Genomic DNA, 27876 nt, shown 5'->3' with positions numbered 1-27876 from the left:
GTGCTCATCTCGTGGTATTGGCCGAGGGAGCCGGCGTACAGCTTCTGGGTCATGTGGCCAGCATGACTAAGCCGCTTCTGGCGAACCCTTACTCACAAATTAACCAATGACTGTGGATCTGCAGACACATGCTGCTGCTCTTTGGTCTGGACCTGAAGCTTTTGGCACCAGTGCTCTTGGGTCCCAGGAGAAGGCTCCACTTCTTCTGACAGCTCCAGCATCAACTTTTAACATGGAGGGCCCCTCAGGGAGATCCTCAGCATTGGATTCAGATTGCTCTGCTTGCTCCTCGAGGTCCTTGACCTGTGGGGTGCCTGGTTTGTCTTCTAAGGACGCCATGTCTGCTACCAGGTTGGGGCTAGGCATAAAAACATAAAGGACTCCATTGGTCCTGTCACAAAGTGAAGGAGGATAGTTTTTGTGACAGAGGAAGAAGGAGGAGGAGGAGGAGGAGGAGGAGGAGGAGGAGGAATTATTCTTAGAAAAAAGTTTTTTGCATCTGAATCATTACATAGTCACAAAATAATCCCCAAAGAGCAAAAGAAATAAATCAAGATAAATACACCCAGCCAGACCTATCTAAACTGCTTCTCAATTACTAAAACCCCAGCCCTTTTTCTCCTTCCTGCGCCAAGCTTGAGTTCTTCAGATGTTCCTGTGGATAAATCTGATCCATTGATCTGATCAATCTGATCCCTTGATCTCCACAAGCAACATCCCTGAGCCACCTTTTCCCTTTTTTTACAGTATCAATTGTCCTGTTTTCACTGGGTAGCTGAGTAACCAAAGGATTTGTCAGCAGCAACACCAAAGGTGAGCAGCAACCAAAGCAACTTCCAGTGCCAGGTCCGTTGGAGTCCAAGCAAGCAAGCAACAAAGGGTTAGGAGAGAAGCAAAGTCAGAGCAATCCAAGCAGTGCCTAATGGGGCAGGGGGGCAAAGGGGTGTATGTGCCCTGGGCAGTAGGGTTTTTTTGGGGGGGCAGCAAGAATACCAGCTTGCTTTGGAGAAAATCCCTTTAAGTATGTTAAGCACTTATTTTAGCTGTTTTTATTGATAATGTTTCTTGTAAACCACTTAGAGGCTTTATTACAAGCAAGTGATAATATATTTTTTGTTAAATAAATAAAGAAGTGTTTACCTGCTGGACAAGGTTAGCTAGAGGGAGCAAATTAACCCCATAATTCTCAAACCAAACTTGTTATTTTTTATTTTTATGAAGAGTCCAATTCTTTCACGAGCCCAGTGTTTATATTGTAAGTTCCTTGAGACAGCGTCCTCTCTTTCTCCTTTTGTTACTCTGTAAAGTAACATAACAATTACATAAATCAGACAAGGGGGGGGGGACACAGAGAAGAAAGGCCATCTAGTTCAATGTCCTGTTCTTAGGCAAAAATTCCTACAACTGCTCTGACAAGTATATGCAGATCCTCTTTCTTTGAAACTCCCAAAGAACAAGATACCACAGTCTCCGTAGCCAATTTGGGCCACCGCTGAACTGTCCTTGCACTGAGGGAATAAGAACAGTTTGGTAATAGAGCAAGCTGGATAGTTAAACAAGCTGAGTTTTGCAAAAGGTCAGCTACAAGTCACTTAAGATTACAAAAAAAGAGCTGAACAATAGACCTTTAGTGTGTGTTTCTTAACTGAGCTCTGGTCAACAAGTGTGGGTCATGGGACAGGGGTAAAGTGAGGTAAAACCAAGTTTCAAATTCCAACCCATCCAAAAAAAGTCAATGGGTGTCAAGTCACTTATCTCTCAGCTTACTTACCCTACCTTACAGGGTTGTTGTGTGAAAGTGGAATAATCCATGCATGTTCTCCAGAGCTTCTTAGAGAAAAGGGTGGGGGACCAATGCAACAAAAAACCAGCATGAGTGGAACAAATCTAAATATTATCTCGTTAGGATTTGCAGAAGTTGACAAGTATGTTGTGCACTCATCCACCACCCTAACTTTTTTCTTCCTACCTTTATATCAGTTTTAAATAACAGCCTAATCTGTAAAGCAACAGATTAACTCAATTATGGTTTAACCAAAGTGTAATTACAAGTTTTACGTATACAGAAAATGTGTCACCTTTGGGGTGGAATACCGGTATGCAGCTTGCTGGTCTCTCACTAGAACATGTAATCACTATGTCATCATGACTTCAGGATATGAACAAAAGCGTCTGGAGGAGACAGCAGGACAAGGTAAGGAGGCAGCCTATAATAACCTGGAATTTGGCAGTTCTACAAAGGTGAAAATCTAGGCACACTGACTCTTCAGCAAACCACAAATTAGGCTGCCCTGTTCCATCAACCAGGCCCTGACAGATCCAACATCAAGCAACACCCTCCAGAGTCAGATGGTTAAATCATGACCACCTTTTCTTGTATCTTTTATTGCTGTGGGGAAAGGTCTGAAAATACAGAATAAAAGCCAGAAGGCAAAACCAAGAGACTGGGGATACTTTTTTAATACCTGGGTCTGACAGTCTAAACACTTAGTCCCTTTTTCGGCAAAACAGGCTTGTCCGATGCAGGTTATTTCTTCAAATCTCCTGAAATTAATTAATGTGAAATTCATGTAAAAATTGGGGCTTGGCTTTTGCTGCCCAACTCCCCATGGGACTCTGAATCCCCTAAGTCCATGATCGGCCAGAGAAGAATGGATGGAGGCAGGATCCAGTGGAAAGGAAGGCAGATACTTCTTTTTCTGTTACAGCAAAGTTCCCTCCCCTCTTTGCAAGGAGGAAGAGACCCAGAACAAAAGTGTGCAGGAACCTTTAAAGACTTTAGATATCACCCAAGTCTCTTAGCCAAAGACCACCCTAAAATCATCATACATACATCATAGGAGGTGGTCTACAGCATAAATCCTGTCTGATAATGGTCACTTGTAGCATTAACTGGGCAGCCTGGCCATTCTTTTGTGATGGTTAATACTTTAGTTCCTGAATCCAGGTCACAGGCTCACCCTGTTCGTACACAAATACAGTGGTACCTCGGGTTAAGAACTTAATTCGTTCTGGAGGTCCATTCTTAACCTGAAACTGTTCTTAACCTGAGGTACCACTTTAGCTAATGGGGCCTCCCGCTGCTGCCACGCCGCCACCGCATGATTTCTGTTCTCATCCTGAAGCAAAGTTCTTATGCCGAGGTAGTATTTCTAGATTAGTAGAGTCTGTAACCTGAAGCGTCTGTAACCCGAGGTACCACTGTACACCCATATGACAGGATTTGTAAACAAAAAGACAATGGGAAAGCTTTGTCTGCCTTACTGCAGAGGAATATTTGAGGTCCCTGGGAGAGTAAAAATGGCTTTAGCATTGCTCTCCTGCACTGTTTCAGACACATGGCTTATATATTTAGATATGTGTGCATTTATAAATATTTATTCTGTATTTGAGATCTGAGAATTCTTATAAGACTCACTATGCATAATCTTTCATTGCCTTGCTTTGGTTGAATATTAGTTCTCACATGGAACACACCTAGCTGATCACAAATGCTTGACTATGCGAGCTCTTTTAAAAAACAAAAACAAGAAACATCTATAGGAAATAAGCTGTTTTTGGAGCAATAAAGAAGAGTATGTAAAATGTGTGTTTCTCCCCCTGGCACTTGGTAACCACAAGAAGTCTCCAGACATCTGGACTTTACCAGCATCTGACTCAGGCATCTCATGTAAACAATTTTCACCTGAGACCCAAATCTAAGACATTGCCCTTTCAGCACTGCACTGCAAAATCAGAATATGTACTGTACCCCTGAATCTTTTGCTGTTTCTCAGAGGATGGCAGAGTATGCCTCTTAAACTACTTTCTCTCTCTCTCTCTCTCTCTCTCTCTCTCTCTCTCTCTCTCTCTCTCACACACACACACACACACACACACACAAATTCCTTCCCCTGTGGTCACTTGAATTGGTGCTTGTCCAAGCGTAAAGAAGGATAGGCCTTCTGCTTCTTGACTGAGAACATTCAACCTTCCCCCAAGTACTTTAGAACTGCTTTCGTGCCCCTCAGCCAGCCTTCCATTTCAGGGACTAAGCCCCTGTGTGTCAAGTCTGTTTGAGTAGAGCCAGACAGTTCCATCAAGAAGACACCGTCTGGCGCAATGCCCTGTCTCCACTTTCACTGTGTCCAGCCTCCCACTGTGGAAGAAGAGTCAGAATGTTTAATATTTCAACCTAGATGTTGAATATTTAAACAGTGCACTGCTTTTTTGGGAATGCTGAGGCAGCATCAAAGCAGAGAGGGACATGTTCACTCCAATGTCTCTGTCACTTCCCTCAGTGAATCCAAAACACAAAACCCACTTTATGCAGGGCCTGATCAATCACAAAGCAAGCAAGGGAGTTGGGCCTAAGACACTAAGGCTGTATCCCCCTACTCTGGACAAGACTCCATCCCCAGAACTCTTTTTTCATTTCTCCCTGCCTTCTGGCATGAGCACAAAAACATCATTGACTAGAATGCACATTCAGTTTTCAACTGGCTGGCTGCCGGCTTCTGTTTTATTTCCGTCACTTTTGTATCTTGCTCTTCTTCTTAGGAACTCAGGATTGCATACACGAGGTTACTCCAGCAGTTCCCAAACTTTTTTCTCTCCACGGACCACTTGAAAAATTGCTGAGGGTCTTGGCAGATGATATAATGATTTTGCTGCATGTTGTAGCAACTGCAGTGCACTGTACTAGACGCTGTATGGTTTTTAATTGTAGGTTTATTGTTCATTTCATTTCATATACGTTGCATGTTACCATATTACAGTTTGAATTCCATAGAATTAAAATGGTAATGCGTACAATATAAGAAAGAAAAGAAGCAATGCAAATTCAATTAAAAATCACATGTTTAATGTGATGGAAGTGCTGTCTCCTGTCTTAAAACCACAGATCCATAGATATGCTACATACCATCTGTATCAAAATCAGCCCGTGGACCACAGTCTGAGGAACCCCTGGGTTATTACATTTTATTTGCACCACAATCCTGTGGAGAAAGCCAAGCTGAGACCCACAGCTACTAAAGTGGTTTTCATGGCTGAGTGGTCAGTCCCACCCCAACCCCCATACTTAAAAAACTGAAGCAATTGTACAATTGTGCTGAGATGTGAAAGGGACTTTAGACAGACCGCTGGATTAAGCCAGTGGCCCATCAAGTCCAGCATCCTGTTTTCATAATGGTCAACCAGATGCCTATGGGATGTGCAAGCCCTATTCCTCAACAGGATAAGCTCTTACTTGAAAACTGAAAACAGCTGAGCCAGCTCTCTGTGTGTGGCACGATATCTTCCTTCTTTTATTAAAGGTATTACTTCTCCGTGGTTGACTAGTTGATTTAAGCCCACAGTTTGACGCAGGGCAACACAACAAAAACTAGCACCTTCACAGGAATGTAGGAAGCTGCTCTATCCAGTAGCCAACCATCTTGCTTAGTATTGTCTACTAGACGGCAGCATCTCTCCAGGGTTTGTTGAAGTCACAACTGTTTCCAAGCGCTCCCTGGTGTTTGTACACAGGACCCTTTGCCTGCAACACATGAGCTATAGCCCTTCCATTATCAGTCTAAAGTGTGCAATAATCCAGAGAAGAGGATTGGGGTGGAGTGGGGGGTTAAACCAATGTATGGGAATTCTTAAATATCACAACGAAGCATCCTTGTCAGAATATTTAAGAAATTCAGAAATTTATATCAGCCTGTTATATGTAATTCAAATAACAAGCAATAAAAACTGCCCACCACAGCGACAATATTCTGGCACAGACACACAGGTCTCCAGAGTTAAGAGCAATGCTACTTTCTCCCTTGATCATGAGAGATCACTGACCTCATGGCTTCCATTAGAATGAGAAAGACACCAGTGGGAGAAAAATGAAAGTTATAATTAATTTTCCAAAGTATTAATAATTTAGCATAATGAGAAGAAGTGATCATAGTTAATTAGGGTAATGAATTAGGATGTCTGTTCTGCACCCAGCTGGAGGTGAAGAGCGTGGGGGTGAGGAGGTGCAGGGTGGGAAATGACACATGCCTCCTAAACCTATGGGATTCAGAGTTTACAAAGACTCTCATTTCTTCTTTTTTTGTGGACAGACTAACATCCTTTTTGTTGTGTTTCCGGCTCCGGTTAACACATTCAGGATCATTATTTTGCTTGGTATGCAATATGCTTCTATTTTAAAACACAAAAGGGCAAATCACTCAGGCTTGTGAGTGTTTGCATATTCTAAATATGGCTCCAAATTCCAAACTGTAACAGTGAGGCTTAATTAATGCAACGAAATTGGTATGCTGGGAATGTGGATCGGGCAGCTCTTTGTAGAATTCATCACACGCTAATACAGTCATCTTAACATAACATATTTTAATCCTTCATTTCCTCCAAGGTGCTCAGCTCAGTGAACACCCTTCACGATGTCTGCCCACCACAGGGCTAGAGTACAGTGCTGCGGTCTTCAATATGTCCCTGCCACACACAAGCTGCTTATTTAACAAAAGCAAAATGCCAGAGACACTACAGTGCTTAGCCAGGGGCTCAACAATGTGGCACCTGGGGCAGCTCGCCTGATCAATGCTTCCAGGTGCCAGTTTGCAATGCAACCTCTCGCTCCCTCCAAAGGAGAGCAGGTGGGAGGCAGGGTAGCATGAACATGTGAATATGGGTGCTAAACTGAATGGGTTCTGATGGGTGTTAGAGGTCTGGATGCGCTGGGAGAGAGCAAGGTGGGGAAACCGATGCATTGGCTGCTCCTTTGTCACTGACTGGCCTTTCTCACACTTGGCAGTTAGACTTTGCTGGCACCGTTCTGTGCCTAGAACAGTGAACAGACTCTGTCCAGTTGCCTGCACCACCCATTCATTCACACAGTGCCTTCCTCAATTGCTAAGCACTCTTCCCCTACTTCCACAGACCAGTACACGGGCTTGGCAGGAGAGACTTCTCAACGGCTTTGATAGAGGGGAGCAGAGAAGGAAGGGTGGCAAGCTGTCCTTTAAATCAACCCCTCCCTAATAAACCTTTCAATGAGTGATTAAAGAAAGGATGGAGGTGAGGGGGGAGGGATGATGTTTGGAGTGTGGGAATTAGGGGTGAGAAGAGGAGAAGTGGCAAGGAGAAAGCCAGGCCCAGCTGCTGGGAATATGATCCCCGTTCTTAAGCCTCCCACCCGCCCACTCTCTTCTTCTTCCACCCGCCTGGAGATGGACTGCTTGGAACTCAGCTGCCAGTTTTCTGTGAGAAAGGTCCCCATGTATGTGGCTTTGACAACTGGGCAAAGATACAGCTGCTGATTTCTCCCTACGCAGCGTCTCCCTTTCCCTTCTCTTCCCTCGCAGCAGAGTTTTCTCAGGAAGGAGGGGGACGCAGCAAGCTAAGGATTCCTCCTTTGCCAGAGTAATCCCCCAATCTCTTTGGAAGTAAGGTGAGGAAAACTCCGGCATCAAATGGTTCTGCCCTGATTACCTCAGAAGTCCATTTCTGAACCAAAACCAGGGTGCCATTTCTTTATCCAGTGCCATTTGCCTTGGGCAGACCACGCCTGGAGTACTGTGTCCAGCTCTGGAAACCACAATTTAAGAAAGATATTGACGAGCTGGAACATGTGCAGAGGAGGGTGACCAAGATGATCAAGGATCCGGAAACCAAGCCTTATGAGGAAGAGTTGAGGGAATTGGGTATGTTTAGCCTGGAAAAGAGGAGACTGAGAGGAAATATGGTAGCCATCTTCAAATATCTGAAGGGCTGTCACATGGAAGATGGAGCAAGCTTGTTTTCGCCTGCTCTGAAGGGTAGGATCCGAACCAATGGCTTCAAGTTACAGGAAAGGAGATTCTTAGTAAACATCGGGAAGAACTTTCTGAAGGTAACATCTGTTTGACAGTGGAACAGACTCCCTCAGAAGGCGGTGAACTCTCCTTCCTTGGAGGTTTTTAAGCAGAGGTTGGATGGCCATCTGGCATGGATGCTTTAGTTGAGATTCCTGCATTGCAGAGGGTTAAATCAGATGACCCTTGGGGTCCTTTCCAATTCTGATTCTGTGATTCTATGATTCAATCCTAAATACCCAGTAGCCTGACTACCAAGCATCTAGGCACATGGAGATTCTAAAGCCCTAAGGCTGGAAACCATGCGCACGTCAGTGGTCAAATTAAGAAACTTCATAAGGTATAAAGGAAGAGGGGGAACAGGCAGAAAGTCAAAACAGAATACAAAATAGACCTGAGCACAGTCTGAACTAACTGTAGCCTAAAAACAACCCTTGTTCAAGTTTACTCTCAAGGAAACAGCAAGGCTGGTCAGCTTCATAAAATATTGTCTTGGAACCCTAAAGCTGAAAAGGGAATGGGATTCTCTGGTGTTGAGGGGAACAAGCTGCAAGAAGCAGCCCAGCATTTTGAAGGGTTTTTTTGGTCAGATAGGCCTCTTTTTTGCATATGAAAAAGTATAACAGGAGACACCTGACAATTGTTTAGGGAAATGGTGGGCAGCTCAGGCCCTTTCTTCACATATGTGTCCTGACCTTCTCACATACATATTTTATTAAGAGCTAGAATTCTATGTACATGAGATAATCTGTCCCACATAACTCAGTACTGTTTAAGATTGGACTGCACATTGAGCCATAGGCTTTAGAATACTTCAGTTCAAGTTTACATACTAATCAGAACCAAGTCACATCTGGTATCTTGCAAAATTGGTATTGCTTAATCAACGCCTTTAGTAAGGAATTATGGCTTGATCTAATGCTCAGCTCTTGCAATATCTTGCTTTAAATGCAAAAGCAAACAAACCCATGGCTGGGTCAGAATTCTAGAAATGCCTTTACTGGGAAGGTAGCTGTGCTTTAGTGAAACAAACCACCTCATTAACAAGCTGGTTAGTGGGAACACTTAACTGTAATCTCCTTGGGATCAAAGGGACTCAAGTAGCATTAATCCAAGGACTCTAGTTTAACTGGTTTGCAGATCAAGCTGCTAGCAGCTATGGCAGATGTGCTTTGGTGTGCTCTTGCTTGTTGTGCAGAAATCTTTGTAGAGTTTCTGGAGTCCTTCCCGTATCTCCCTAAAGACAAGATCCAAGAAACACAAACATTGCACCATCTCATCAACCCATTTTGCACACCTTTAACAACCATCACATTCTGTGACCAGGATAACACCTTTCCTTTCCCCACCATTCTGTGTTCCCAACAGTTTCTATTGAAGTTAGGTGTCCATAGCCACTGGTGCCTGATCTAAACAGCATGCCTTAAGCTCAGAGGTTGGACTGGAATGAGGTACTTGGGGTGTGTTCACACTGCTGTTTACTGCGGCTCCAGTGCTGGCTTTTTAACACACGTTCACACCGCAATACAGTATCCAGAATGTGTTGTGATCCTGGACTTCTTCATGGAATGCTTCCGTTTGATGCATTGCTTCTCAAAGCAGCTTCATGCTGGCTTTTCCCCTCAGCATGTGCCTGATCTGTTTCCTTTAAGGGCATGAACACCTCTACAAAAGACTACACATCAGCCAGGCACCATGCCTAGATGGCACCAAACCTATAAACACACCTGTTTATGGATGAGGTAAGAAATTGCACACACTTCCCAATGTGAGCATTCGCAGAAATGAGTTAGGCACTGACCAGTGCTGGTGTGAACAGACAGGGGGGGAATGTGTAGCGGGGGGGGGGGGGCAACAAAAAAGCATTCACTGCTCTTGAAGGTATGAATGTGGAGATAGGATTCAAATCCCCACTGAGGCATGTAAGCCAAGCCCTGGGTAACCTTGGGTTCTCTCAGCCAAATAAACCTCATAGGGGTACATGGGGAGGGGCTCCTTGAAGGGTGTGAAAAACATGTTGTAATACAGATGGTCCAATGTTGCACAAATCACTTATTTCCTGACAGATGCAAATGTCTGGTTTGCCCACAGCTTTGGGTTAGGGAGGGTGGAAGCCTGTGATTGAATCATGCTTCAAGAGCAGCTAGCCATAGCAAAGGAAATCGCTTCCAGGCACAGCTCAGCTTCCGATGAGCCCTGTTTGAATTCCAGGCTCCAGCCTTGGTTTCAACTCAAACCACAAATCAAGAGGCAGAAGAGTTTGAAACACGCTCAGAGTCTGGTGTGCCGCTCTGTCCAGACTGTTGCAATGTGCGATGTTTGGATTCAAAATATCCCTTGCTGCCAAGCTGAAGGCTAACTGGGAACCGGGCTATTGGGTCATCCTCTCAGAGGAATAGGCCCTGCCCATGGCTCAGTGTTCAGACCCGATTCTCAGCCAGCCCTGGGCCCTTGTTCCTCTGCCTCCTTCCAGTTCCCATCATCCAGTGGCCAAGTTCTTTTCATCCTGCCCTGGTGCTGCCAGAAGCTAATTCTTAAAAGCTGCAGTTGCCCAGGTCCCTTTCCAATCCTCTACAGAACAGAGGGGAATGCTCTGACTTGAACTAAGTCGGGGTATGTAGTAAAGAGTCCTTCCAGGATCAGCCACCCTCTGCTGTGGGATAAACATTTGGAACCTGCAATTGTACAGTGTACTTCACTTCACCAAGATGGCACCCACCATGCATTTTGGCCTACAATTCCCATCAGGCCCGGACAGCCTGATGTTGGCTGGGGCTGATGGGAGTTGTTGTCCAAAACTGCTGTCAGGTACTAGGTTGATAAAGGCCAGTATGGAGGAAGGGAACAAAACCAGCACTTAAAGTTATAGGGAGGAAACTGGAAGAGTCCCATAATAAAATCCACAAGCCCCCTTCTTCTCCCTGCTGGCCTGTTTTAGACAACCATGTCCTCCCTGTAGCCTTTCTAAGCAGGGGCCATTGCAAGAGATTAGGGGCTGGTTCCCTCCTGCAATTCAAACATTGGCATGGAGGAGAAAGAATTGCTACTAAGGGGAAGGAACAGTCTAAAACAACCTAGCCACAGAGAAAAACATACTACTAGAGAAAGGTTGCACCTTCCCTCTTCACCTCAACCTGACCTGATCATACCCCCAGGCATGTAGCTTTCTGACACAAATGAGGGCAAGTGTGAGAAAACAGAGGTCTGTGTCAGACCATGAAAACAGACCCGGCACAGCTGTTTGGCAGGGTCTTTGTGCTACCAGACCCTCGCAGAGAGCCCTGAAGGAAGTTAACTTTCCTCTCATAGCAGTTAGGCCTCGTGCCAGAGACTTGACGGTGCTGATTTGGAGAGGTGCAGGACTGTCCGGCTCCAGCAACGCTTTCCAGGCTTGGCAAAGCAGAGCAACAAAATGGCACAAGAGGCCTTGGGCGCCAGGGACATTCAACAAAATGCCAAGACTTCCTCTCCAGACTCCACTTTCAGCATCCAGATTGACAGGGATGCTGTTTAATTCAGCAACTCTTCAGTTCAGTCGGTTTATAGTTCTCTTTGGGCTTACGCCTCGAGCAGGGGGGTTCACTGCCACTCATGATAGCCCTGGGATGGGGAATGCGTGACTCTCCTGCTGCTCTTGGAAGACAACTTCGACCATCCCTGACCATTGGCCAGGCTTGCTAGGCCTGATGGGAGTTGGAGTCCAACATCACCACAGGTTAACTGTCCTTTCTGCAGCCTCTAGAATCTTCTGCATGACTCTGCTGCCTGCTCCCTTGAGCAAGCAAGTAGTGAGAGGAGCAAGGAGAAAGAACAATGGCTTGCACACTTCTTGTTCTTTCCCTCTGGGAGGCGGTACCAATTGGACCCAAGGGGAAAGGTAAGCAAATAGGCAGTGGCAACCGTGCTCGTGAATGAGGCACACTGACAGCACTTCGTCCAGGCCCACTCACCCACCCCAAAAAGCTAGAATTGGCACTGCTTGGACCAATGAGACAGAACTGAGAGGAAGAGGTAGAGATCACACATTGCATGTCTAAGGTCCCAGCTTCAGTCCCCAGGCTCTGCAGGGAGGGCTGGGAAATATTCCTGTCTGGTGAGCTGCTGCAGTCAGTGCAGCAGACCCTCTGTTCTCGTGCTGGGCCCAAGGTTGTTGGACTACATCAAAGGCAGTGGTCAGCAATGGTGGGAGTTGTAGTCCAAAACAACATCTGGGGAACCATAGTTGAAGAAGATAGTAGACCGTACTGAATTATATAGGCTGGAGGTCTGATGCAGTGTAAGGCGGATTCCTCATGTTCCTACAAAGTGCAGGATGGAACTCTTAAATTTCCCCCTGCATTTTACCAAAATGATGTCCAACTCAGAGTAGGCAAAAGAGATTAAATATACAACAAAGCCACGTTCATGCAAAAGGAAGTATGCTTTTAAAGGATGATGGAAGTCCATTTAAGAAACATTTGGCTGCCATCCCATTAGTGGGTAATTATGCACTCAGCATCATAACAAACTATGTGTGGACCTGCTGCTCTTTTCTATTGGCAATGGCATAAATCATCACCTTCAACTAACCCTTGATTCAACCTGGTGTCCTCCAGACATTTTGGGCTACAATTCACATCAGCCACAGTTAGCATAGCCAATGATCAAGGAGCGCTTATAGCCTACAAACGAAGCCCTGAAACCCTAAGATCAGATGAAAAGGGTTGCTCTCGCCACACCCCTACATGTTGTCTCACAAAAACGATTACTCCCAAACATCTCCTGCATCACTTCTGCTGGTCCATCTATGCTTTTTGAGGTCTGCTCTTATTCAGTGATTGCTTAAATACAAGGTCAGGTTATCAGAATGGAAAACATGTAAGTAAAGGCTGAAGTAAGTATTATCATTTGCAGGCAATGTTAATAATTACAGAAGTTCTTAACTAGCTAAAATGCAGGCCCAAAGAAAAAGGGTAACAGCTGCTGAGCAACATCAGAACAGGACAAGCAGGAAAGAGGCTCAAGGTGGATTAATATACATATTTGGGTTGAGTTACAGATAGGTAGCCGTGTTGGTCTGCCATAGTCAAAATAAAAAAATTCCTTCCAGTAGCAACTTAAAGACCAACTAAGTTAGTTCTTGGTATGAGCTTTCGTGTGCATGCACACTTCTTCAGATACACTTCTTCAGATGTATCTGAAGAAGTATGCATGCACACGAAAGCTCATACCAAGAACTAACTTAGTTGGTCTTTAAGGTGCTACTGGGAAGGAATTTTTTTATATTTGGGTTGAGTGAGGGACCCTCTTAATTGCAAGAATAAGAACTTGGAAGGTTATGGAAGTTAGTTACCTGTAATTATTATTATTATTATTATGAAGAAGAAGAAGAAGAGTAGTTGAGCATCTATCAGGGACATTAAACCTAGGGAATCTTAGGCTAGATGATACTGCCAGTAACACCACAAATCGCCTGTTTTAGTGAACTTGCTGCTATACTCTTGTGTCTGCGATTTCAGAGCTCAAAGAAGCATGCCAGTGCTTGGCATGTGATGAAGGTACTGTGGGTTAGCATGGGAATATTATGTAAATCTTCCATTTGAACAGGCTGGCCTCTTGTGGACAGTATAAGGAACAGCACACATTAAGTACAAACTGTACTGTTTTTAATTTAAATAAATGACACAACATCCAACACAATGTCGATTAACCCGTAATTTCTAGAATGCATAGATAATTTCAAATACCGTTAAAAGACAGTGTGTGCATGGCCAAACCAAATCACAGTCAGAATTAGTTTGGATTCCTGCCCCTCCACCCCGCAAGAGTCGTTCAGTTTATTAAAGTCATAAAGGTTGAGGGAACACACTTTTACTTCCATAAGCATTTCAGCTTATGCATTGATCAGAGTCAGTTGTGAGATAGGTTTTCAAAAAGCAGCATTTCTACATGTTTATATCCTAAACAGAGGTATCTCTTGGTGCTAAAACTGAAGTGGACCAAACCCAAACCCACTCTCAGCCTCAAAACCAGGGAGATCGATCTAAAAGTTTGATAGAACCATGAATGCTTTAGAAAAGGTTTTCAACAAACTTGCTACTTTTCTTAATGACAGCATTTCAACAGCCCCCTTTGGAATACATTAACCGTGTGGTTTTTCCTTCAAGTAATCTCCTCTCCTGAACTCACATTAGGCTAGAACAGTAAAGTCCAGAGCCAGTATGGAACAGGCATCTAAGAAATAATCCGAAGGAAAGGAAGGGCATTTCAGAGCGATTTACCTTTGTGCCAATCGTTTACTCAACCTCCACAGCTAAGTGCTTTGTCAATCCCCTTTGCCGAACCCATGGCTCATTTAAATCTCAGGGTTTGCTGACTCCTCCTCGGCTCAATTTAACCATTCTCTCTAATTCAAGCCCTGAGATTAGGAAAGAAAGCACAGCTCCTGTTGCAACATTCGCAATTTTAACCAGTGATTTTTGCAATGCATATGGATACAGCAAGTGCCCTCTGATCCCATGCTAGGGATCTAACACTTTACTAGGCTGCAGCAAACCATTTTTCTGTATGCATACTAGTGCAAGAAATACACAAAACAACTTGGAAGTACTTTCAATGTTCCTTTTGATATAGTCTTCACTCTTCGCAGCTACTGAGTCCAGGCCAAGGCTAAGCCGAAGATGGCAAAACAAAGCTACTTCCTCTCCAGATTATTGCTTGATTAGTAAAATGATACTGGAAATCCTGTGACAACCCCACAGATTTGTCATACAGATTTCCAGCACATTATCCCAACGGAAAACAGGCAACTAAGCAGGAAATATCCCGCCAGTGCCTTTCTTTGCAGTCCAATGATTATTCCTATGATCAGATGTGAGGCAGTGATTTTGCTGGCTTCCAACCCTTTTCCAAGTCCTACACTCCTCCTCCTCCTCCTGGTTTGATGGGCTCATCAGGAGAGGTCCCTGGGGAAGGGGCTGTGCTGTTGGGGGACTGAGACCTCTGCTTCTTCGAAGCTCCACTGGCACCTGCTGGTTTCTTGGCAGGCACACCATTGTCATCCTTTACCTTCTTCAGCTTGGCTTTGCCTTTGACGGGGGTAGAAAAGGTGAGGGATGCTTTGCTGAACTCCAGGGGAAAGACTCCCACATCCCCATCAAAGCGATTCTTGGAGACCTGTAGATAGCGCTTTCCTGGGCCTGTCACCAGCTTCCTGTCCTGCAGGATTAGCACGTTGTCGGCTTCCTGGCTGGCCTGCGCAAGAGACGCAGAAGGAAAGTTATTGTTTGGGGGGAGAAGGGGCGGCCATTTTGTACAGCATGGAATGTATCTCAGCAGTATGAGGAGGAGGAGCCTGCAGCTAAAGAAAAGCAGATTTAGAGTACATGCAATATTAATACAATTGTACTGAATGTGGTGGGTCTTAAGCCAGTCAGGTGATCTTGCTGCACTTTCCCCAGGTTATCTGCACAGTTTTCCCCACAAACAATTCGCAACAAGTTGAGACATGCAGTATTTTTCTCAGCTCCTCCAGCCAGCTAAGGATCAAGAACCACAATGTAGGCATCTTCATTGGATCAAAAATAATGGCACTTCTCTTTAAAAGTGAGAACGATACAATCTAATAAACGAGTAAGCACTTTAATCCCACTGACTGTAACGGGAGAAAATTAAGCACAAGTACATCAAAGGGTGCCAGCTGAAGCCGTCCTACTTCTGTCACTAGGAGTTGCCAGGCAGAAGATGGTTAAATCATCTGATTATGGGTTGTCTAGTTAGACCACCCCAAATATGCAGAAAAAAATGGATTCTTATGGGCCAGACATGGGGAACCTGTGGTTCTCAAGATGCTGTTGGCCGCCAACTCCTATCAGCCCCATCCAGGATAACCAGGGGTAGCCCAACAACATCTGAAGGTCCACAGGTTACCCATACCCACTATGGCCAAAAGGGATCAAAGGAACAGAGGATTGCATACCAGACTTAGCAATTCCAACAGGCACTATGTTAGGGATACAGAGTGGTGCGATGAACTCTTGATTGTAATGGATAAAGCACACACACTTTGAGCTAAGCTGGAAATATATGCTCTCCAAAGACCAAATTTGCCAACTTCCACACAAACACTCACCTTTGCAGACCCAAAAATTGAGGCAGTCTGCAACTCCCTCTCTTCATCTTCTTTCCGGGGGTGAATGACCACAGTGACGTGGCAGCTGTTTTCTGTGGCAAACTTCCGGAAGGCACCCACAATGTAGTCTTGCACAGCAAGCCTAGAATGGCAACATGGTGGAATAAATATACCTTGTTGCAAAAGTAATTACATTAGACACATGAATAGTGAAGTACAGTGGTACCTCAGGTTACATACACTTCAGGTTACATACACTTCAGGTTACAGACTCCGCTAACCCAGAAATAGTGCTTCAGGTTAAGAACTTTGCTTCAGGATGAGAACACAAATCGTGCTCCAGCGGCATAACAGCAGCAGGAAGCCCCATTAGCTAAAGTGGTGCTTCAGGTTAAGAACAGTTTCAGGTTAAGTACGGACCTCCAGAATGAATTAAGTACTTAACCCGAGGTACCACTGTACAAAGAACACAATTTGATGTTTACCTGCTAGAGAGGGGTAAAGAACATTAGTAGAGGATGAAAAGAACTACAAGACTGACCTCCATTCTCACAGTGAGAGACACTCTACAGTGGTGCCCCGCAAGACGAATGCCTCGCAAGACGGAAAATCCGCTAGACGAAAGGGTTTTCCGTTTTTCGATGCGCTTCGCAAGACGAATTTCCCTATGGGCTTGCTTCGCAAGACAAAAAGTCTTGCGATTTTTTTCGCTTCCCCCCTTTTTCTAAGCCGCTAAGCCGCTAATAGCCTTTTAGCCGCTAAGCCTTTAATAGCCGCTAAACCGCTAATAGCGCTAATCCGCTAATAGGGTTGCTTCGCAAGATGAAAAAACCGCTAGACAAAGAGACTCGCGGAATGGATTATTTTCGTCTTGCGAGGCACCATTGTATTTTTCTCTTGAACATGTTCCTATTTATTTATTATGTTCACTGCTTTTTATAAAAAGTCTCAAGGTGACTTACGAGACATTTAAAACACAGTACAACTTTTAAAATCCAAATACAGTGGATGCTTGGGTTGTGAACGTGATCCATGTGGGACGCAAGTTCGCAACGCGCAGCGTTCGCAACCTGCAGCAGCGCGTCTGTGCACATGCAGGTTGTGATTCAGCACTTCTGCGCATGTGCAACCGCCGAAACCCGAAAAAACGCAACCTGAAGCGGCTGTAACCCGAGGTATGACTGTACCATAAAATGACCACAAAAAATAAAACGTAAAAATGACTAGAAGGCCTAACTGTAGTTACTGTCATTACCAAAATAACGCTTATCTATGGTTAAGGAAGGGACGCGGGTGGCGCTGTGGGTAAAACCACAGCGCCTAGGACTTGCTGATCGTAAGGTCAGCGGTTCGAATCCCCGTGACGGGGTGAGCTCCCATTGTTTGGTCCCAGCTCCTGCCCACCTAGCAGTTCGAAAGCACCTCAAAAGTGCAAGTAGATAAATAGGGACCGCTCTCCAGCGGGAAGGTAAACGGCGTTTCCGTGCGCTGCGCTGGTGCTGGCTCGCCAGAAGCGGCTTTGTCATGCTGGCCACATGACCCAGAAGCTGCGGACAAGCGCCGGCTCCCGGCCTATAGAGCGAGATGAGCACGCAACCCTAGAGACGGTCACGACTGGACCTCACGGTCAGGGGTACCTTTACCTTTATCTTTACCTTTTTACGGTTAAGGAAAAAATTCACACTCAGTCAGGACTACTGTTTGCACCGGCATGATTACAATTATTTTCAGGTCACTGTAAATAAGTGACACAATGAGAGATTTTTTTAAAAAGGTAGAGGAGAAATACAGTGTTGTAAAAAAAACCAACAGTCTAGGCCAAAGGATGAATGCATGGGGGAGAGCTTACCTGTCCACATTGAGCTGTTCCTGGCCCATCATGAACTGGAGATTGTCAATGATCACATGACTGATATCATACATGTACACAGCATGCAGCATGGTGTCTATCACTGTCCTGCATGGAAGAGACCATCACAATTACACACACATCTTTCATCACCAATCCTGAAAAAGGAGGGATTGAAATAAGGGTCACACATGGAAATATGAAAAGGAATGTCGCCTTAGTATCTCAGCAACTAAAACATAGTTTCATGCCCACCACTGCCTCACATCAAGAACATTAACCCATGACATGCAGGAGGGAAGCTGCCACCCTGAACCTTACTTGATATTCTGATGCCCGTGGAAAGTCATGAAGTAGAGCGGAAGATCCTCAAACTTGTCTGCCCACTCGTCATACTTTTCCAGCTGCTCTTCCAGCCTCCCCATGGCAAACTGGGTAAGCATGATCTTGGCCAAGCGCACATTGTTGATCTCAAAGCTGCCCCACAAAGTGTTCACTCCCTGAGTGCAGAGGTCCAAGGCATATTCACTGATGAAGGTTGTCTTCCCACTGCCCGTTGGGCCTGTTCCACAGACAGGATAAAATTAATACAAGGACAGGTTGCTGCAACCTACAGGACAGATGGTTTTCACCTTGAGTTTTCATGTGTAGACCAACACGCCCTTTCTTCTGAAAGACCACCCACTTCAGATGTAAACAAAAAAAAAAGTTATTTAGTGGGAGTAACGGCAATCAGAATTCATGGCAAGTAGTGACATGAAAATTGGCCCAAGGCACAAAATAGCAAAATATAGGTTAGACTCCTTACATTCCTGAAGGGAAAAAACGGACAGCTCAAGAGCCACCAGATTGAGGTAGCCCAACTCTGCAACAAGTTATTGAGCTGGCAAGCAGGCATTACAACAACAACAACAAAAAGCCAAGAACCACACAGTACTAAAGCATACTGCATCAGTTTCTAAAGCTCAATAAGCCTTTGATTGTAAATGACTTGTGAATGAAAAGTCAGTCAGCTACTGGCAGTATCCTTTGAAGAGACCCTAGGGAAGACATCCAGCTGAGATTTACAAGGGAACTCTCACTCTCTCTCTCTCTCTCTCTCTCTCTCTCACACACACACACACACACACACACACACAGAGTGAATGGAGAATGAGAGTTAAAGTGCCACAAACCACATAGCTACACACCTGTGAATACAGTGAGCTCCCCTTTTCGATGGCCCTTGAGGAGTTTGTTCAGTTCTGGAAAACGAGCCCACTTGACACCTGCCACCTGCTCCACATTGGCCAGCTCCCCAAGCACCTCTTCCCGCAGCTGGCGAAATGAAATGATGGACTTGTGGCCAGCTGGTAGAGCGGAGCGCAGAATCTTGGTGAGGTTCATGCCCTGGGTGAAAGCTTCCAGGGGCTGTAGTTGTTGGTCACTTGGCCGCACCAAAGAACAACGCTTCGGGTTCAGCTTGCGGGCAAAGAGTTTGGCAGCTTCCCAGGAGCGGAGGTCCTCCCCTAACCACAGGGTGATCCGCTTGAACTGTTCTAAGTAGGGGAGAAGGGCTGGCGGGAGGCAGGAAATCCCCCGGGGCAGGGCCAAAGTGGGTAGCCCAGTCACCTGGTGCAGCACCAATGTGTCCAGCTCACGGCCAGTCAGTACAACTTCTGTATCTCGTCGGCTGATCAGAGGCAATCCAAAGAGGTTGTGATAGGCCGCAGGGCGAGGTAGGGTGTTCTCCACATAGTGCACCATTTCCCCTTGGCGCTCAACTCCCAGAAGCTTTAACCCCTTCAGGCTGGTGCCACGGGGGCTGAACCAAGGGAAAACCAAGGTCCGCGCTGTCCGCAAGTAACGTACTCCAAACCGTTTGAGTGTGGCATTTGAGACATTGGAAATGCCGAACATAGCCTTGGCCTCCTGCGTCTCCTGCTCATCCAGCAGTTCCCAGAGAGGCAGGGCTCGTTCCCATATATGCATGGCATCTTTCCCATCTTGGTCTCTTTGCCCACTGGCCTCTTCCAGGCCACCCACAGCCATCCCTTTATGTCTCAACTCTACACTGGCCTGAAAGTCTTGCCAGTTACCTTCAGCCAATGAAGCTGTGCACAAAAAGCGGCCAGTGGTCTTGTCGATGAAGAGGCTGTAGCTATGGCGGACCTGCTGCTGCTCCTCCACAAATATACTGGGCACGTGAAGACAACTATAGCCATCATGAAAGGGGATGCCCTGCGCCCTCAGATACTGGCGAATCTCTGTGACTGAAACTGGGGGGATCGGCCCTTCTGGGGACGGAAGCGTCTCTTTCTTGTAAGATCTGCAGGATTTGCTCCCTGCAAGGATCAGCCTGCCCGTAAGGGGCGAGTGGCTTGAAAGACTGCACAAGGAGCGGGTGAGGAACCACATTTTTTCTGTACCAGTGGCAGAAAGATGCCTGCCAAGAGCATCCTCTCAAGGCAGTAACCTTCCAGACTGGCGCACTAAAAACTTCTGCTGGGAAACCTTCTCCCAAGAGCAACCTCTCCCATATCGAGACTGCCTTATTTTACCTTGCTATAATACCTCTCCCTCCTAATCACACGAGCGCGCACACCGCCTTCGTCAGAGAAACAACCCCGTCCTCAACCATCCCCTCCTCCGTCTCGCCGCTTCCCTCCCGGCCACCCCAACCACCTCGCAGGGACTCGCCCTCTCGCCGCTTCCTCGCTCGCGGCGCAAGTCCCGCCGCATAACCCCGCTTTGCCTTGCGATGGGCAAAGAGACGGCAGCCCCAGATTTCAGCCCCCGGCAACCGGCCGCTTTGAAGGAAGCCCCGATCCGCTGCAACAAGCAGCACCTGCCCCCAAACTCGACCTCCCTGCCCTCCCGCCCGCCCTCCTGTCACCGCGCGATGGGAGAGCTCCGCGCCTGTCTCGGATCGAGCATCATCCTTCCCCCCACGTGCGGCTGCGGGGAGCGCGCGATCGCCGCGCCCCGGAACAACAACACAACACGGAAACGTCACTTCCGTGCGGGGATCCTGGCCTCAAACGTCGAGCCAGCATATAGAGATAGGAAAGAATAGAGGCGTCATTCCCACCTTAGCACTTGGCGAGCGTATAATAGCGCGTGAGGCGCTTCTAAGTGCACAGACTAGCGCTGACTTTGGCTATTTCTACCAGGCAGACAAAGAAAAGACGGGCGTAAAAAGTGACCGCCAGGGCCTTCGTTGAATTTTCCCTCCAAGTAGCTCTAGGGCGCTAGCGCCCTCTCTGCGTCACTTCCTCCGGTGCTTCTCCTTCCGGTGAGGAGGAGAGGGAGGCGGCCAACCTGCTCCCATCCCGCTTTCATCTGCCATGACCAGCCGAGGCACCCCGAGCCGCTTCCTGGCCAGCGTCTTGAGGAACGGGGTGGGCCGCTACGTGGGGCAGCTGCAGCGCCTCACCTTGACGGTCAGCCGGGATGCGCAGAGCTCGCGGGGCGCCAGGTAGGCTGCTCCCCCCCCCCGCAAAGAGGTGCCGGGGCTCTGGCTTCACCTGAGCGCCCTTTGCTGGTCTCCCCCATAGAAGGGCTTCTCGCGGGGCTTGACTCCTCGGCTCTGGGCAACGCGGACGCTGCAGCCTCTCTTTGCAGTCGTGGGCCGCTTGCACCCTGCCCTTCAGCCGAGAGGTTCCAAAAAACGTTTGGGGTTTTTCCTGGGGTGACGCATACCCCTAAACATTTGTGAATCTTTGTACAGTACTTTTGTCCACTTACTGAATTTATTTTTCCCGATTTGAACTATAAAATGGTGATTTTCTTGAGTCAAAGTGAGAGTGCCCCTAAACATTTTTTTAAGAAAAAAAGCACTGTGTAGCAATATTGATTTCTTATTGACTGACTAAGTAAAACTTTATATTGCTCATTTATGATAAAGTATGGTTCAATTTTAAAAGAGACAGTCCCTGCCCCCCCATTAAAAGGTAAAATACATGGTGCAAAAAAAGAAAGAGGGAGGAGGAAAGAGGAATAGCCACTGGAATACTGTATTGACTTTCATATCTGAGCCAAGGGGGTCACTGAATTCTTGCTTTTTAGGGTCTTGAAATTCAGTTTGAAGTTTCCAGATTAGGATGGGGGGGACGCGTATGTGTCAGTCAGTCAAGTTTATTGCTTATAGCCAAAGGCTGCTGCAATATATACAATGTCATTCAATAAAATATATACTAGTTTGATACAAAACTTAAAACATTTGTATTGTCAAAACATGACCTAATCTGCACAAAACAATAAAAACTCCTTAATATACAAATTAAAACATTAGACATTAAAATTTATAAGCTAAAATCACCGTGGGGCCACTAATATATTAAAAGTAATGTTAAATAATGCAATAGACAATTATGTAGAAGGTTTAGTGATAAAGATACAGCTTGGTGTAGATGGGGTCAAATAAATTCATCTCCTTTGCAGTTGATAGCTATCTTGGCTATATAATTTTTTCTAATTTTCCAGGCGGCAGCTGCAAAAAGTGCTACACGCCAGGTCACATACTTGTCTATGTCTGTGAGGAGATAAAGAATCATGTCAGAAGGATTCTGGCCAGGGACCTTGTCATTATAGGTGTCAAAAACCATTCTCTTGCTTCTGTAAGATATAATGTGTAAGGTCCTCTAATTCAGGGCATCCCCTAATACAAACACATTCATTTACTGGTATGCCTCTATGTCTCCCATCTCTATAAGCAGAGTTTATTGTTTTTAATTGTAACTCTGTAAAAGCTTTCTGGAGTTGTACAAAAGTCAATTCATTGAAGTAAAACATATGTTTGTGGGCCTCTCTTAAGTTTAAAATATAATGGGGTGCATGTGGATAGGTACATGGAGTTTAAGTCGTTTTTAGTAGCCACTGCCCTTATGGCCCATTTTAAAATATTTTTCTGAGAATGTAGGGAAAGTTCTTTGAGCTTGGTCACTGAGAGGTCATATTTGTCAATTAGTTGGGCTGCATGATGTACCCAATTTTTAAAGGGTAGTCCATTTGCGAGCTCAATCAGGCATTTTTTTTGGTAACCTAGTGTTGTCCATCTGTTGAACTCTGAACCAGTAGCAGAGGATTCTTTTATCTATTTGGCTCTCTATGCTCAACATACAAGTTTCCAGCCTAACCATGGAAGACTGCACATTGCAATTTAATATTAGATAGCTGTATATTCCAAGAGGCCGTTTCTGAGTAGACCAGTCCCAAATATTGGTTTATAATGTGTTCATCCAGGTGCCAAACATGCTTTTTAGGGCGCTTTCCAAATACAATGACTTGTGTCTTGTCATAGTTTATAGATAAAACATTACCCATGCAATATGAACCTAATTTTGCAAGCAGCCGTCTCAGGCCCACCTGGGTTCTAGATACAAGTACTAGGTCATCCGCATACATTAAGACTGAAAGTTTTTGGTGAGGATTGTAACAGGGGCAAACTGTAGTCCATCCAGTTCTTTAACCATGTCATTATTTTAAAAGTTAAACAAAAAAGGCGCCAAAATGCATCCTTGTTTAACTCCAGTAATGGTCTTTGTTCTAGTAGTGAGATGGCTGACGAGCTCTACTTTTACTTGTATTGATGTATCAGTATATAATGTTTTGATGAGAAATAATAAGCGATGATCTATATTTGCCTTTTCCAATTTCGGCCACAATGCATGTCTAGGGACTGTATTGAAAGCTGACTTTAGGTCGATAAAAGCAATATATGGTTTTTGCTTCAAATTATGGATGTATTTACATAACAAAAAGTTCATCACAAAACACTGGTCCAGTGTAGATTTCCCTCTTTGGAAACCTGCCTGGACTTCCGATATCACTTTATTTGTATCTGCCCATTCTTCCAGTCGGCCAAGAAGGAGCCTGACGTATAGTTTAGAGGCTACATCTAACAGACTAATAGGTCTATAATTGGCAGGATTTTTCTTGCCACCCTTTTTATATATTGGAGCAATTATACTCAGCTTCCACCCTTCCGGTATGGTGTTGCAGGATCTTGTTCAGAAGTTACATGTGATATTGTACAAGAATACATGTCTTGTGTTCAGGTTTGTGATTATACTAGAGTAGCCACTTGGCTAGGCAGTAGAGAAAGCTAATATTCCATGTATGGGAGCTTTAGCTTTGTGGCTCAGGATCAAAATAGGCATATGAGAAAATTGTGTGTTTTGTGGAAGAGGGTCTTTGTACATCAGGTGGCTGGTACAGTGGTACCTCGGGTTACAAACGCTTCAGGTTACAGACTCCACTAACCCAGAAATAGTACCTCGGGTTAAGAAATTTGCTTCAGGATGAGAACAGAAATCGCGCTGCGGCGGCGGCAGGAGGCCCCATTAGCTAAAGTGGTACCTCAGGTTAATAAAAGTTTCAGGTTAAGAACAGACCTCCAGAATGAATTAAGTTCTTAACCCGAGGTACTACTGTATTCAGGTAGAAATATTACTGACTCATATTAATAAAGTAATGTCCAAGAGCAACAAAGATTTGACTTGGTTGATGGCTTTGAATATTTTTTTCATTATTTTTGGTTTTGATTCACTGGCTTATTGAGAGTACATTGGTACCTCAGGTTAAAATCAGCAAACGTTAAAATCGCATATCCCAACTGTGTGTTGGGGTAGGCCTGTTGAAATAATATTTTTAGCAGGCATTTAAAACACTATAACTAGGGTGCCTGCCTAGTACCATATGTTTATTCTACTAATATTTTAAATATTTGAGCTAACCGTTTTAGGTGTGTAGGTGGCTGCCAAAAGGGAATTGCCTGTCCTTTCTGTTGTTCTGAATAATTTTGTATAGAATCACAGAATAGTTAATGAAGAAATATTTACCTGGCCTGCAGTTTATGTAGCTTGCAATGCTGCCCAATGGGAATTACTGCAGTTGAAGTCCCCCAATTGCAGATGGTGGTGGCAGCTTTTCCTGAGCTCTCCTTCAGTTGTTCATAAGATCAGTTATTTAAATACCTCAGTGACTCCTTTCTTTTTTGTTCTAGAGAATACATTGAAGAAAAGGTGGTGGACTTTGCCAGGCAGAACCCTGGGATTGTGTTCTACGTTGCTCCAAAGCAGTGCAGGGTCCCTACGTTGACTGCTGAATACAGTAAGTATAGAAAATTCAGCTTTGCATTAGAGCCATGTTAACGAGAGATTGGTGTTGGCTGTTATTGGCATTTCCTGTGAAACTTGCTCCTAAAAATCAGCGGGGAGGGTGCACCCTGTCTCAACAAGGCTTCTAAGGCAACGCTCAGCAGCAATTGATGTGTGCTATCTGCTGAAAGAATTACACACCAAGGCACTGTAAATCAGGCCTTAGTTTGTAACATTCAGGAGTAAGAGGGTAGATGTGTGGATTTATTGAGGTTCATCAATGAAAAATCCTTGGGAATTGGGTATAAGTGCCCAGAGAATCTTATTTCTCCAAACAGACAAAGAATTGGTCCACATTTTATCCACCTAATTTTCTTTCTAGTGAATGGAACCGTGAAGGTAGAGTGTTTAACCAGCAAGACAGTGGATGAGATTGCAAAGGTCATCCAGAAGCTGGCAGGCCAGTCTGGCCTGGAGATCATCCGTATCCGAAAGCCTTTCCATACAGATAACCCCAGTATCCAAGGGCAGTGGCACCCTTTCACAAATAAGCCCAGCAAGCTCAATGTGGAAGCTGTGGGTCAGCAGCTTCTCCAGCCCCCAGAAAACTAAATCTACAATGCTGCAAACTGCCCGGGGCTTTTGTGAGTGGGAATTTCTTGTATCCAGGCCAAGATCATAAAACTACGTTGATATAATTCATCTGGAGGAAGAATACCATCCCTCTCCTGAAGAAAATTGGGCTTTGAAAGGATTCCAAACTACTATATGTTGACATGGAACAATCTCCTACCTGATTTGTTGTGTTTTATGAGCTAAGTCACAGGCCAGGCCAGGTCAATGATGAACAAGGCCTAGAACTGGATGGGACTGGCTCCTCTTAAAGAGAGTGGCAGAGACTTTAGAGGCGACTGTTCTCTACACCACCAGCTACTTGTGCTGGTAGCTTGTCTTATCCATGTTTTGTGCTGAATGTTATCCTCGTCTAATGCTACTCCTGCTGGAATTGGAAATAAATGGATGGAACTACCTGTAAGGTTCTCTGAGAGCTTTCTTGCTAATGAACATGCCTTGAGTTGCAAATGCTTAAGTCAGTAGAGGACTAATTGTGAATACCTGCCTTCACTGGAAGCTGCGAAGCCAGTGATCATTGTTTCCTAAGCCCTGTTCTAGTGTTCAACTCAAGCATGGGAGGGCTAAAAGTTTGTAGAGGGCCAAGCCTGCATGTGGCACCTTAACCCATGGTGTACCCTGCATGTCAGGCACTCACTCTCCTTCCTCCCCCTGACTTTTGCATGTTTAGTACAAAGGTCTGGAGAGGGCTTCTGATCCCAGTTATAGAAGATTTTACACAAACAGGGACCCTGGCTTGTTAGGATTTTTGATCTTGGGGAGGCTTCTAGCTATGCTCAGCTGAACATGCCTGGAAGTCGTCTTGAGGTTTTTGAGCTAAGTGAGTGAAGGTCTGACGGGGTCTTTGAAGGTGGTGCTTGCATTTGTTCAACCTTCCCTCCTGCCTCTACATACTCATGAAAATGCCTGTAGAGGTGGTGCTGAGTTGCTCACCAAGTCTGAGTACCTTGCCCTTGGCTGCTCCAGATGGAAGGAGGCAAGATGATAGAGGTGTTGATTCCCTACTCTGCTAGCTTTCCTTGGTGCAACATAGTGAGGTTTGGCTCCTTATGCCTTCAGAGGTAGCATCTACACAACTTTAAAAGGAGAGTCATGTACTGTTCTGCTGGAAAGAGTCAGTGTTTCCTGTGCATACAGTATAGAAAGGATTAATTTGTGCTGAAATAGTGTTACCTTTGACATTCAGGCTGTGGAAACACTACCAAACTTCATTGGCCAGCACAGAAAGAAGTAATGAGTTATCCACCCTTCCGTTGAATTAGCAAATGTATAAAAATCCCCCTATTCACTGGAATTTCATAAGAGTCTGGGCTAGAGGTCTTTTTTGTTGTTCAGATGTAGTGCCAGATATCATCTTATTTGGAGATGCTAGAAATCAAACATCATTTAGCACTGAGCAGCAGTTTGGCCTAGGATATTGGAGTTGAAACTCTCATACCTGGTTTCCAAACCATTCCAAACACACACACACACACACACACACAGAGAGAGAGAGAGAGAGAGAGAGAGAAGAGAAGAGAAGAGAAGAGAGAATTAAGGGAAGTAGAAATCAGCTGGAACTCTTCTCTAAACAAGTCTACACACCATTGTCTACATTCAGTGGCTGCTTTCCATTGCCTTTATACGAGTTGCCCCATCTCTCCTCCCTTCTATTAAATATAAATTAAAGAGAACCCTTCCTCCTCGTAAAACCCCTGCCATCTCTTAATGGAAAGCACTGGGGAATCTGAATCAATTAATTAGCAGTGTTGGCAGCAAAAGAAAAAAGGCATCCGGCAGCTTGGCAGAAGCAAGTTCTCATCTGGTTCCTTTCAGAGATTTTGTCATAGATTATCAACATGCGCCAGAGTCTTGGCAGAAGAAACTACATACGTGAAATGGGATTTTTACCTTGGTATTAGGGTAAGAATATGAAGCTGCCTTAAACTGAGTTAGGTCCTTGCTCTGTCTAGCTGAGTTCTGCCTATTGTGATTGCCAGGAGCTTTTGAGAATTCCAGGCAGAGGTATTTTCCGGCCCTTCTACCCCCGATCCAACTGGAGGTGATCAGGATTGAACTCAAGCTTCCCTACACACAAAGCATTTAATTTGTTGCAGAGCTATGACCTGGCTTCCATAAAGGCCATACCACTAAAAAGAAGAGTTTGCCATCACTTCAGCTCAATATTTTAAACTAGTATGTAATATGGCCCTACGTACAGTCAGGGCATATTTTGGGGCATGTGCTGCCTTTGTTTACATTCCCTTTGCAGTTTGTTTGCAAAGTGGGGGCCTTTTGCAACAGTTCATGGTGTCTTGGCATTTTCAGCTTCACCAGGTTGTGCAGCAATGGGAAGAATATAACACTTCTTTGATTAGCGAGGGGAGGAAGCAACCAGTATCTAACTTTTGC

General features: G+C 45.2%; 3 protein-coding genes across 3 annotated transcripts in view; 1 reads left to right on the top strand and 2 right to left on the bottom strand.

Annotated features, from left to right (window-relative positions):
* Positions 1 to 27876, bottom strand: part of SFXN3 (sideroflexin 3) — a gene marked incomplete at its 3' end in the record, with an annotated part of 174596 nt that overhangs the window by 131975 nt on the left and 14745 nt on the right. The gene's annotated exons all lie outside the window — the stretch shown is intronic.
* On the bottom strand, positions 13438 to 20761 carry TWNK (twinkle mtDNA helicase). The gene is made up of 5 exons (XM_083505141.1): positions 18964 to 20761; positions 18095 to 18335; positions 17774 to 17881; positions 15925 to 16066; positions 13438 to 15047 (listed from the first exon to the last, which is right to left on the bottom strand). The coding sequence occupies exons 1-5, from the start codon at positions 20168 to 20170 to the stop codon at positions 14709 to 14711; spliced, it is 2037 nt and encodes a 678-aa protein (XP_083361267.1). The 5' UTR covers positions 20171 to 20761; the 3' UTR covers positions 13438 to 14708.
* MRPL43 (mitochondrial ribosomal protein L43) lies at positions 20772 to 25883 on the top strand. The gene is made up of 3 exons (XM_083505156.1): positions 20772 to 21230; positions 24759 to 24865; positions 25235 to 25883. Exons 1-3 carry the CDS (start codon positions 21100 to 21102, stop codon positions 25462 to 25464), a joined length of 468 nt encoding a protein of 155 aa, XP_083361282.1. The 5' UTR covers positions 20772 to 21099; the 3' UTR covers positions 25465 to 25883.

Source organism: Podarcis liolepis, assembly GCF_965112155.1.
Source record: "Podarcis liolepis genome assembly, chromosome: 5".
NCBI classification, from domain to species: domain Eukaryota; kingdom Metazoa; phylum Chordata; class Lepidosauria; order Squamata; family Lacertidae; genus Podarcis; species Podarcis liolepis.
Note: the sequence above shows the minus strand (reverse complement) of the source record. Positions and strands in the feature narration are given on the sequence as shown.

Bases quoted from the DNA above. Each gene is read 5' to 3' on its own strand.
- MRPL43 (XM_083505156.1), top strand. From the start codon at position 21,100: ATGACCAGCCGAGGCACCCCGAGCCGCTTCCTGGCCAGCGTCTTGAGG. The intron at 21,231-24,758 runs GTAGGCTGCTCC...TTTTTGTTCTAG, and splicing joins CAGAGCTCGCGGGGCGCCAG to AGAATACATTGAAGAAAAGG. The intron at 24,866-25,234 runs GTAAGTATAGAA...TTTTCTTTCTAG, and splicing joins TACGTTGACTGCTGAATACA to TGAATGGAACCGTGAAGGTA.
- TWNK (XM_083505141.1), bottom strand. From the start codon at position 20,170: ATGTGGTTCCTCACCCGCTCCTTGTGCAGTCTTTCAAGCCACTCGCCC. The intron at 18,336-18,963 runs GTGTGTAGCTAT...TCTGTGGAACAG, and splicing joins GGAGCTCACTGTATTCACAG to GCCCAACGGGCAGTGGGAAG. The intron at 15,048-15,924 runs GTGAGTGTTTGT...TCTCTTGCGCAG, and splicing joins CAATTTTTGGGTCTGCAAAG to GCCAGCCAGGAAGCCGACAA.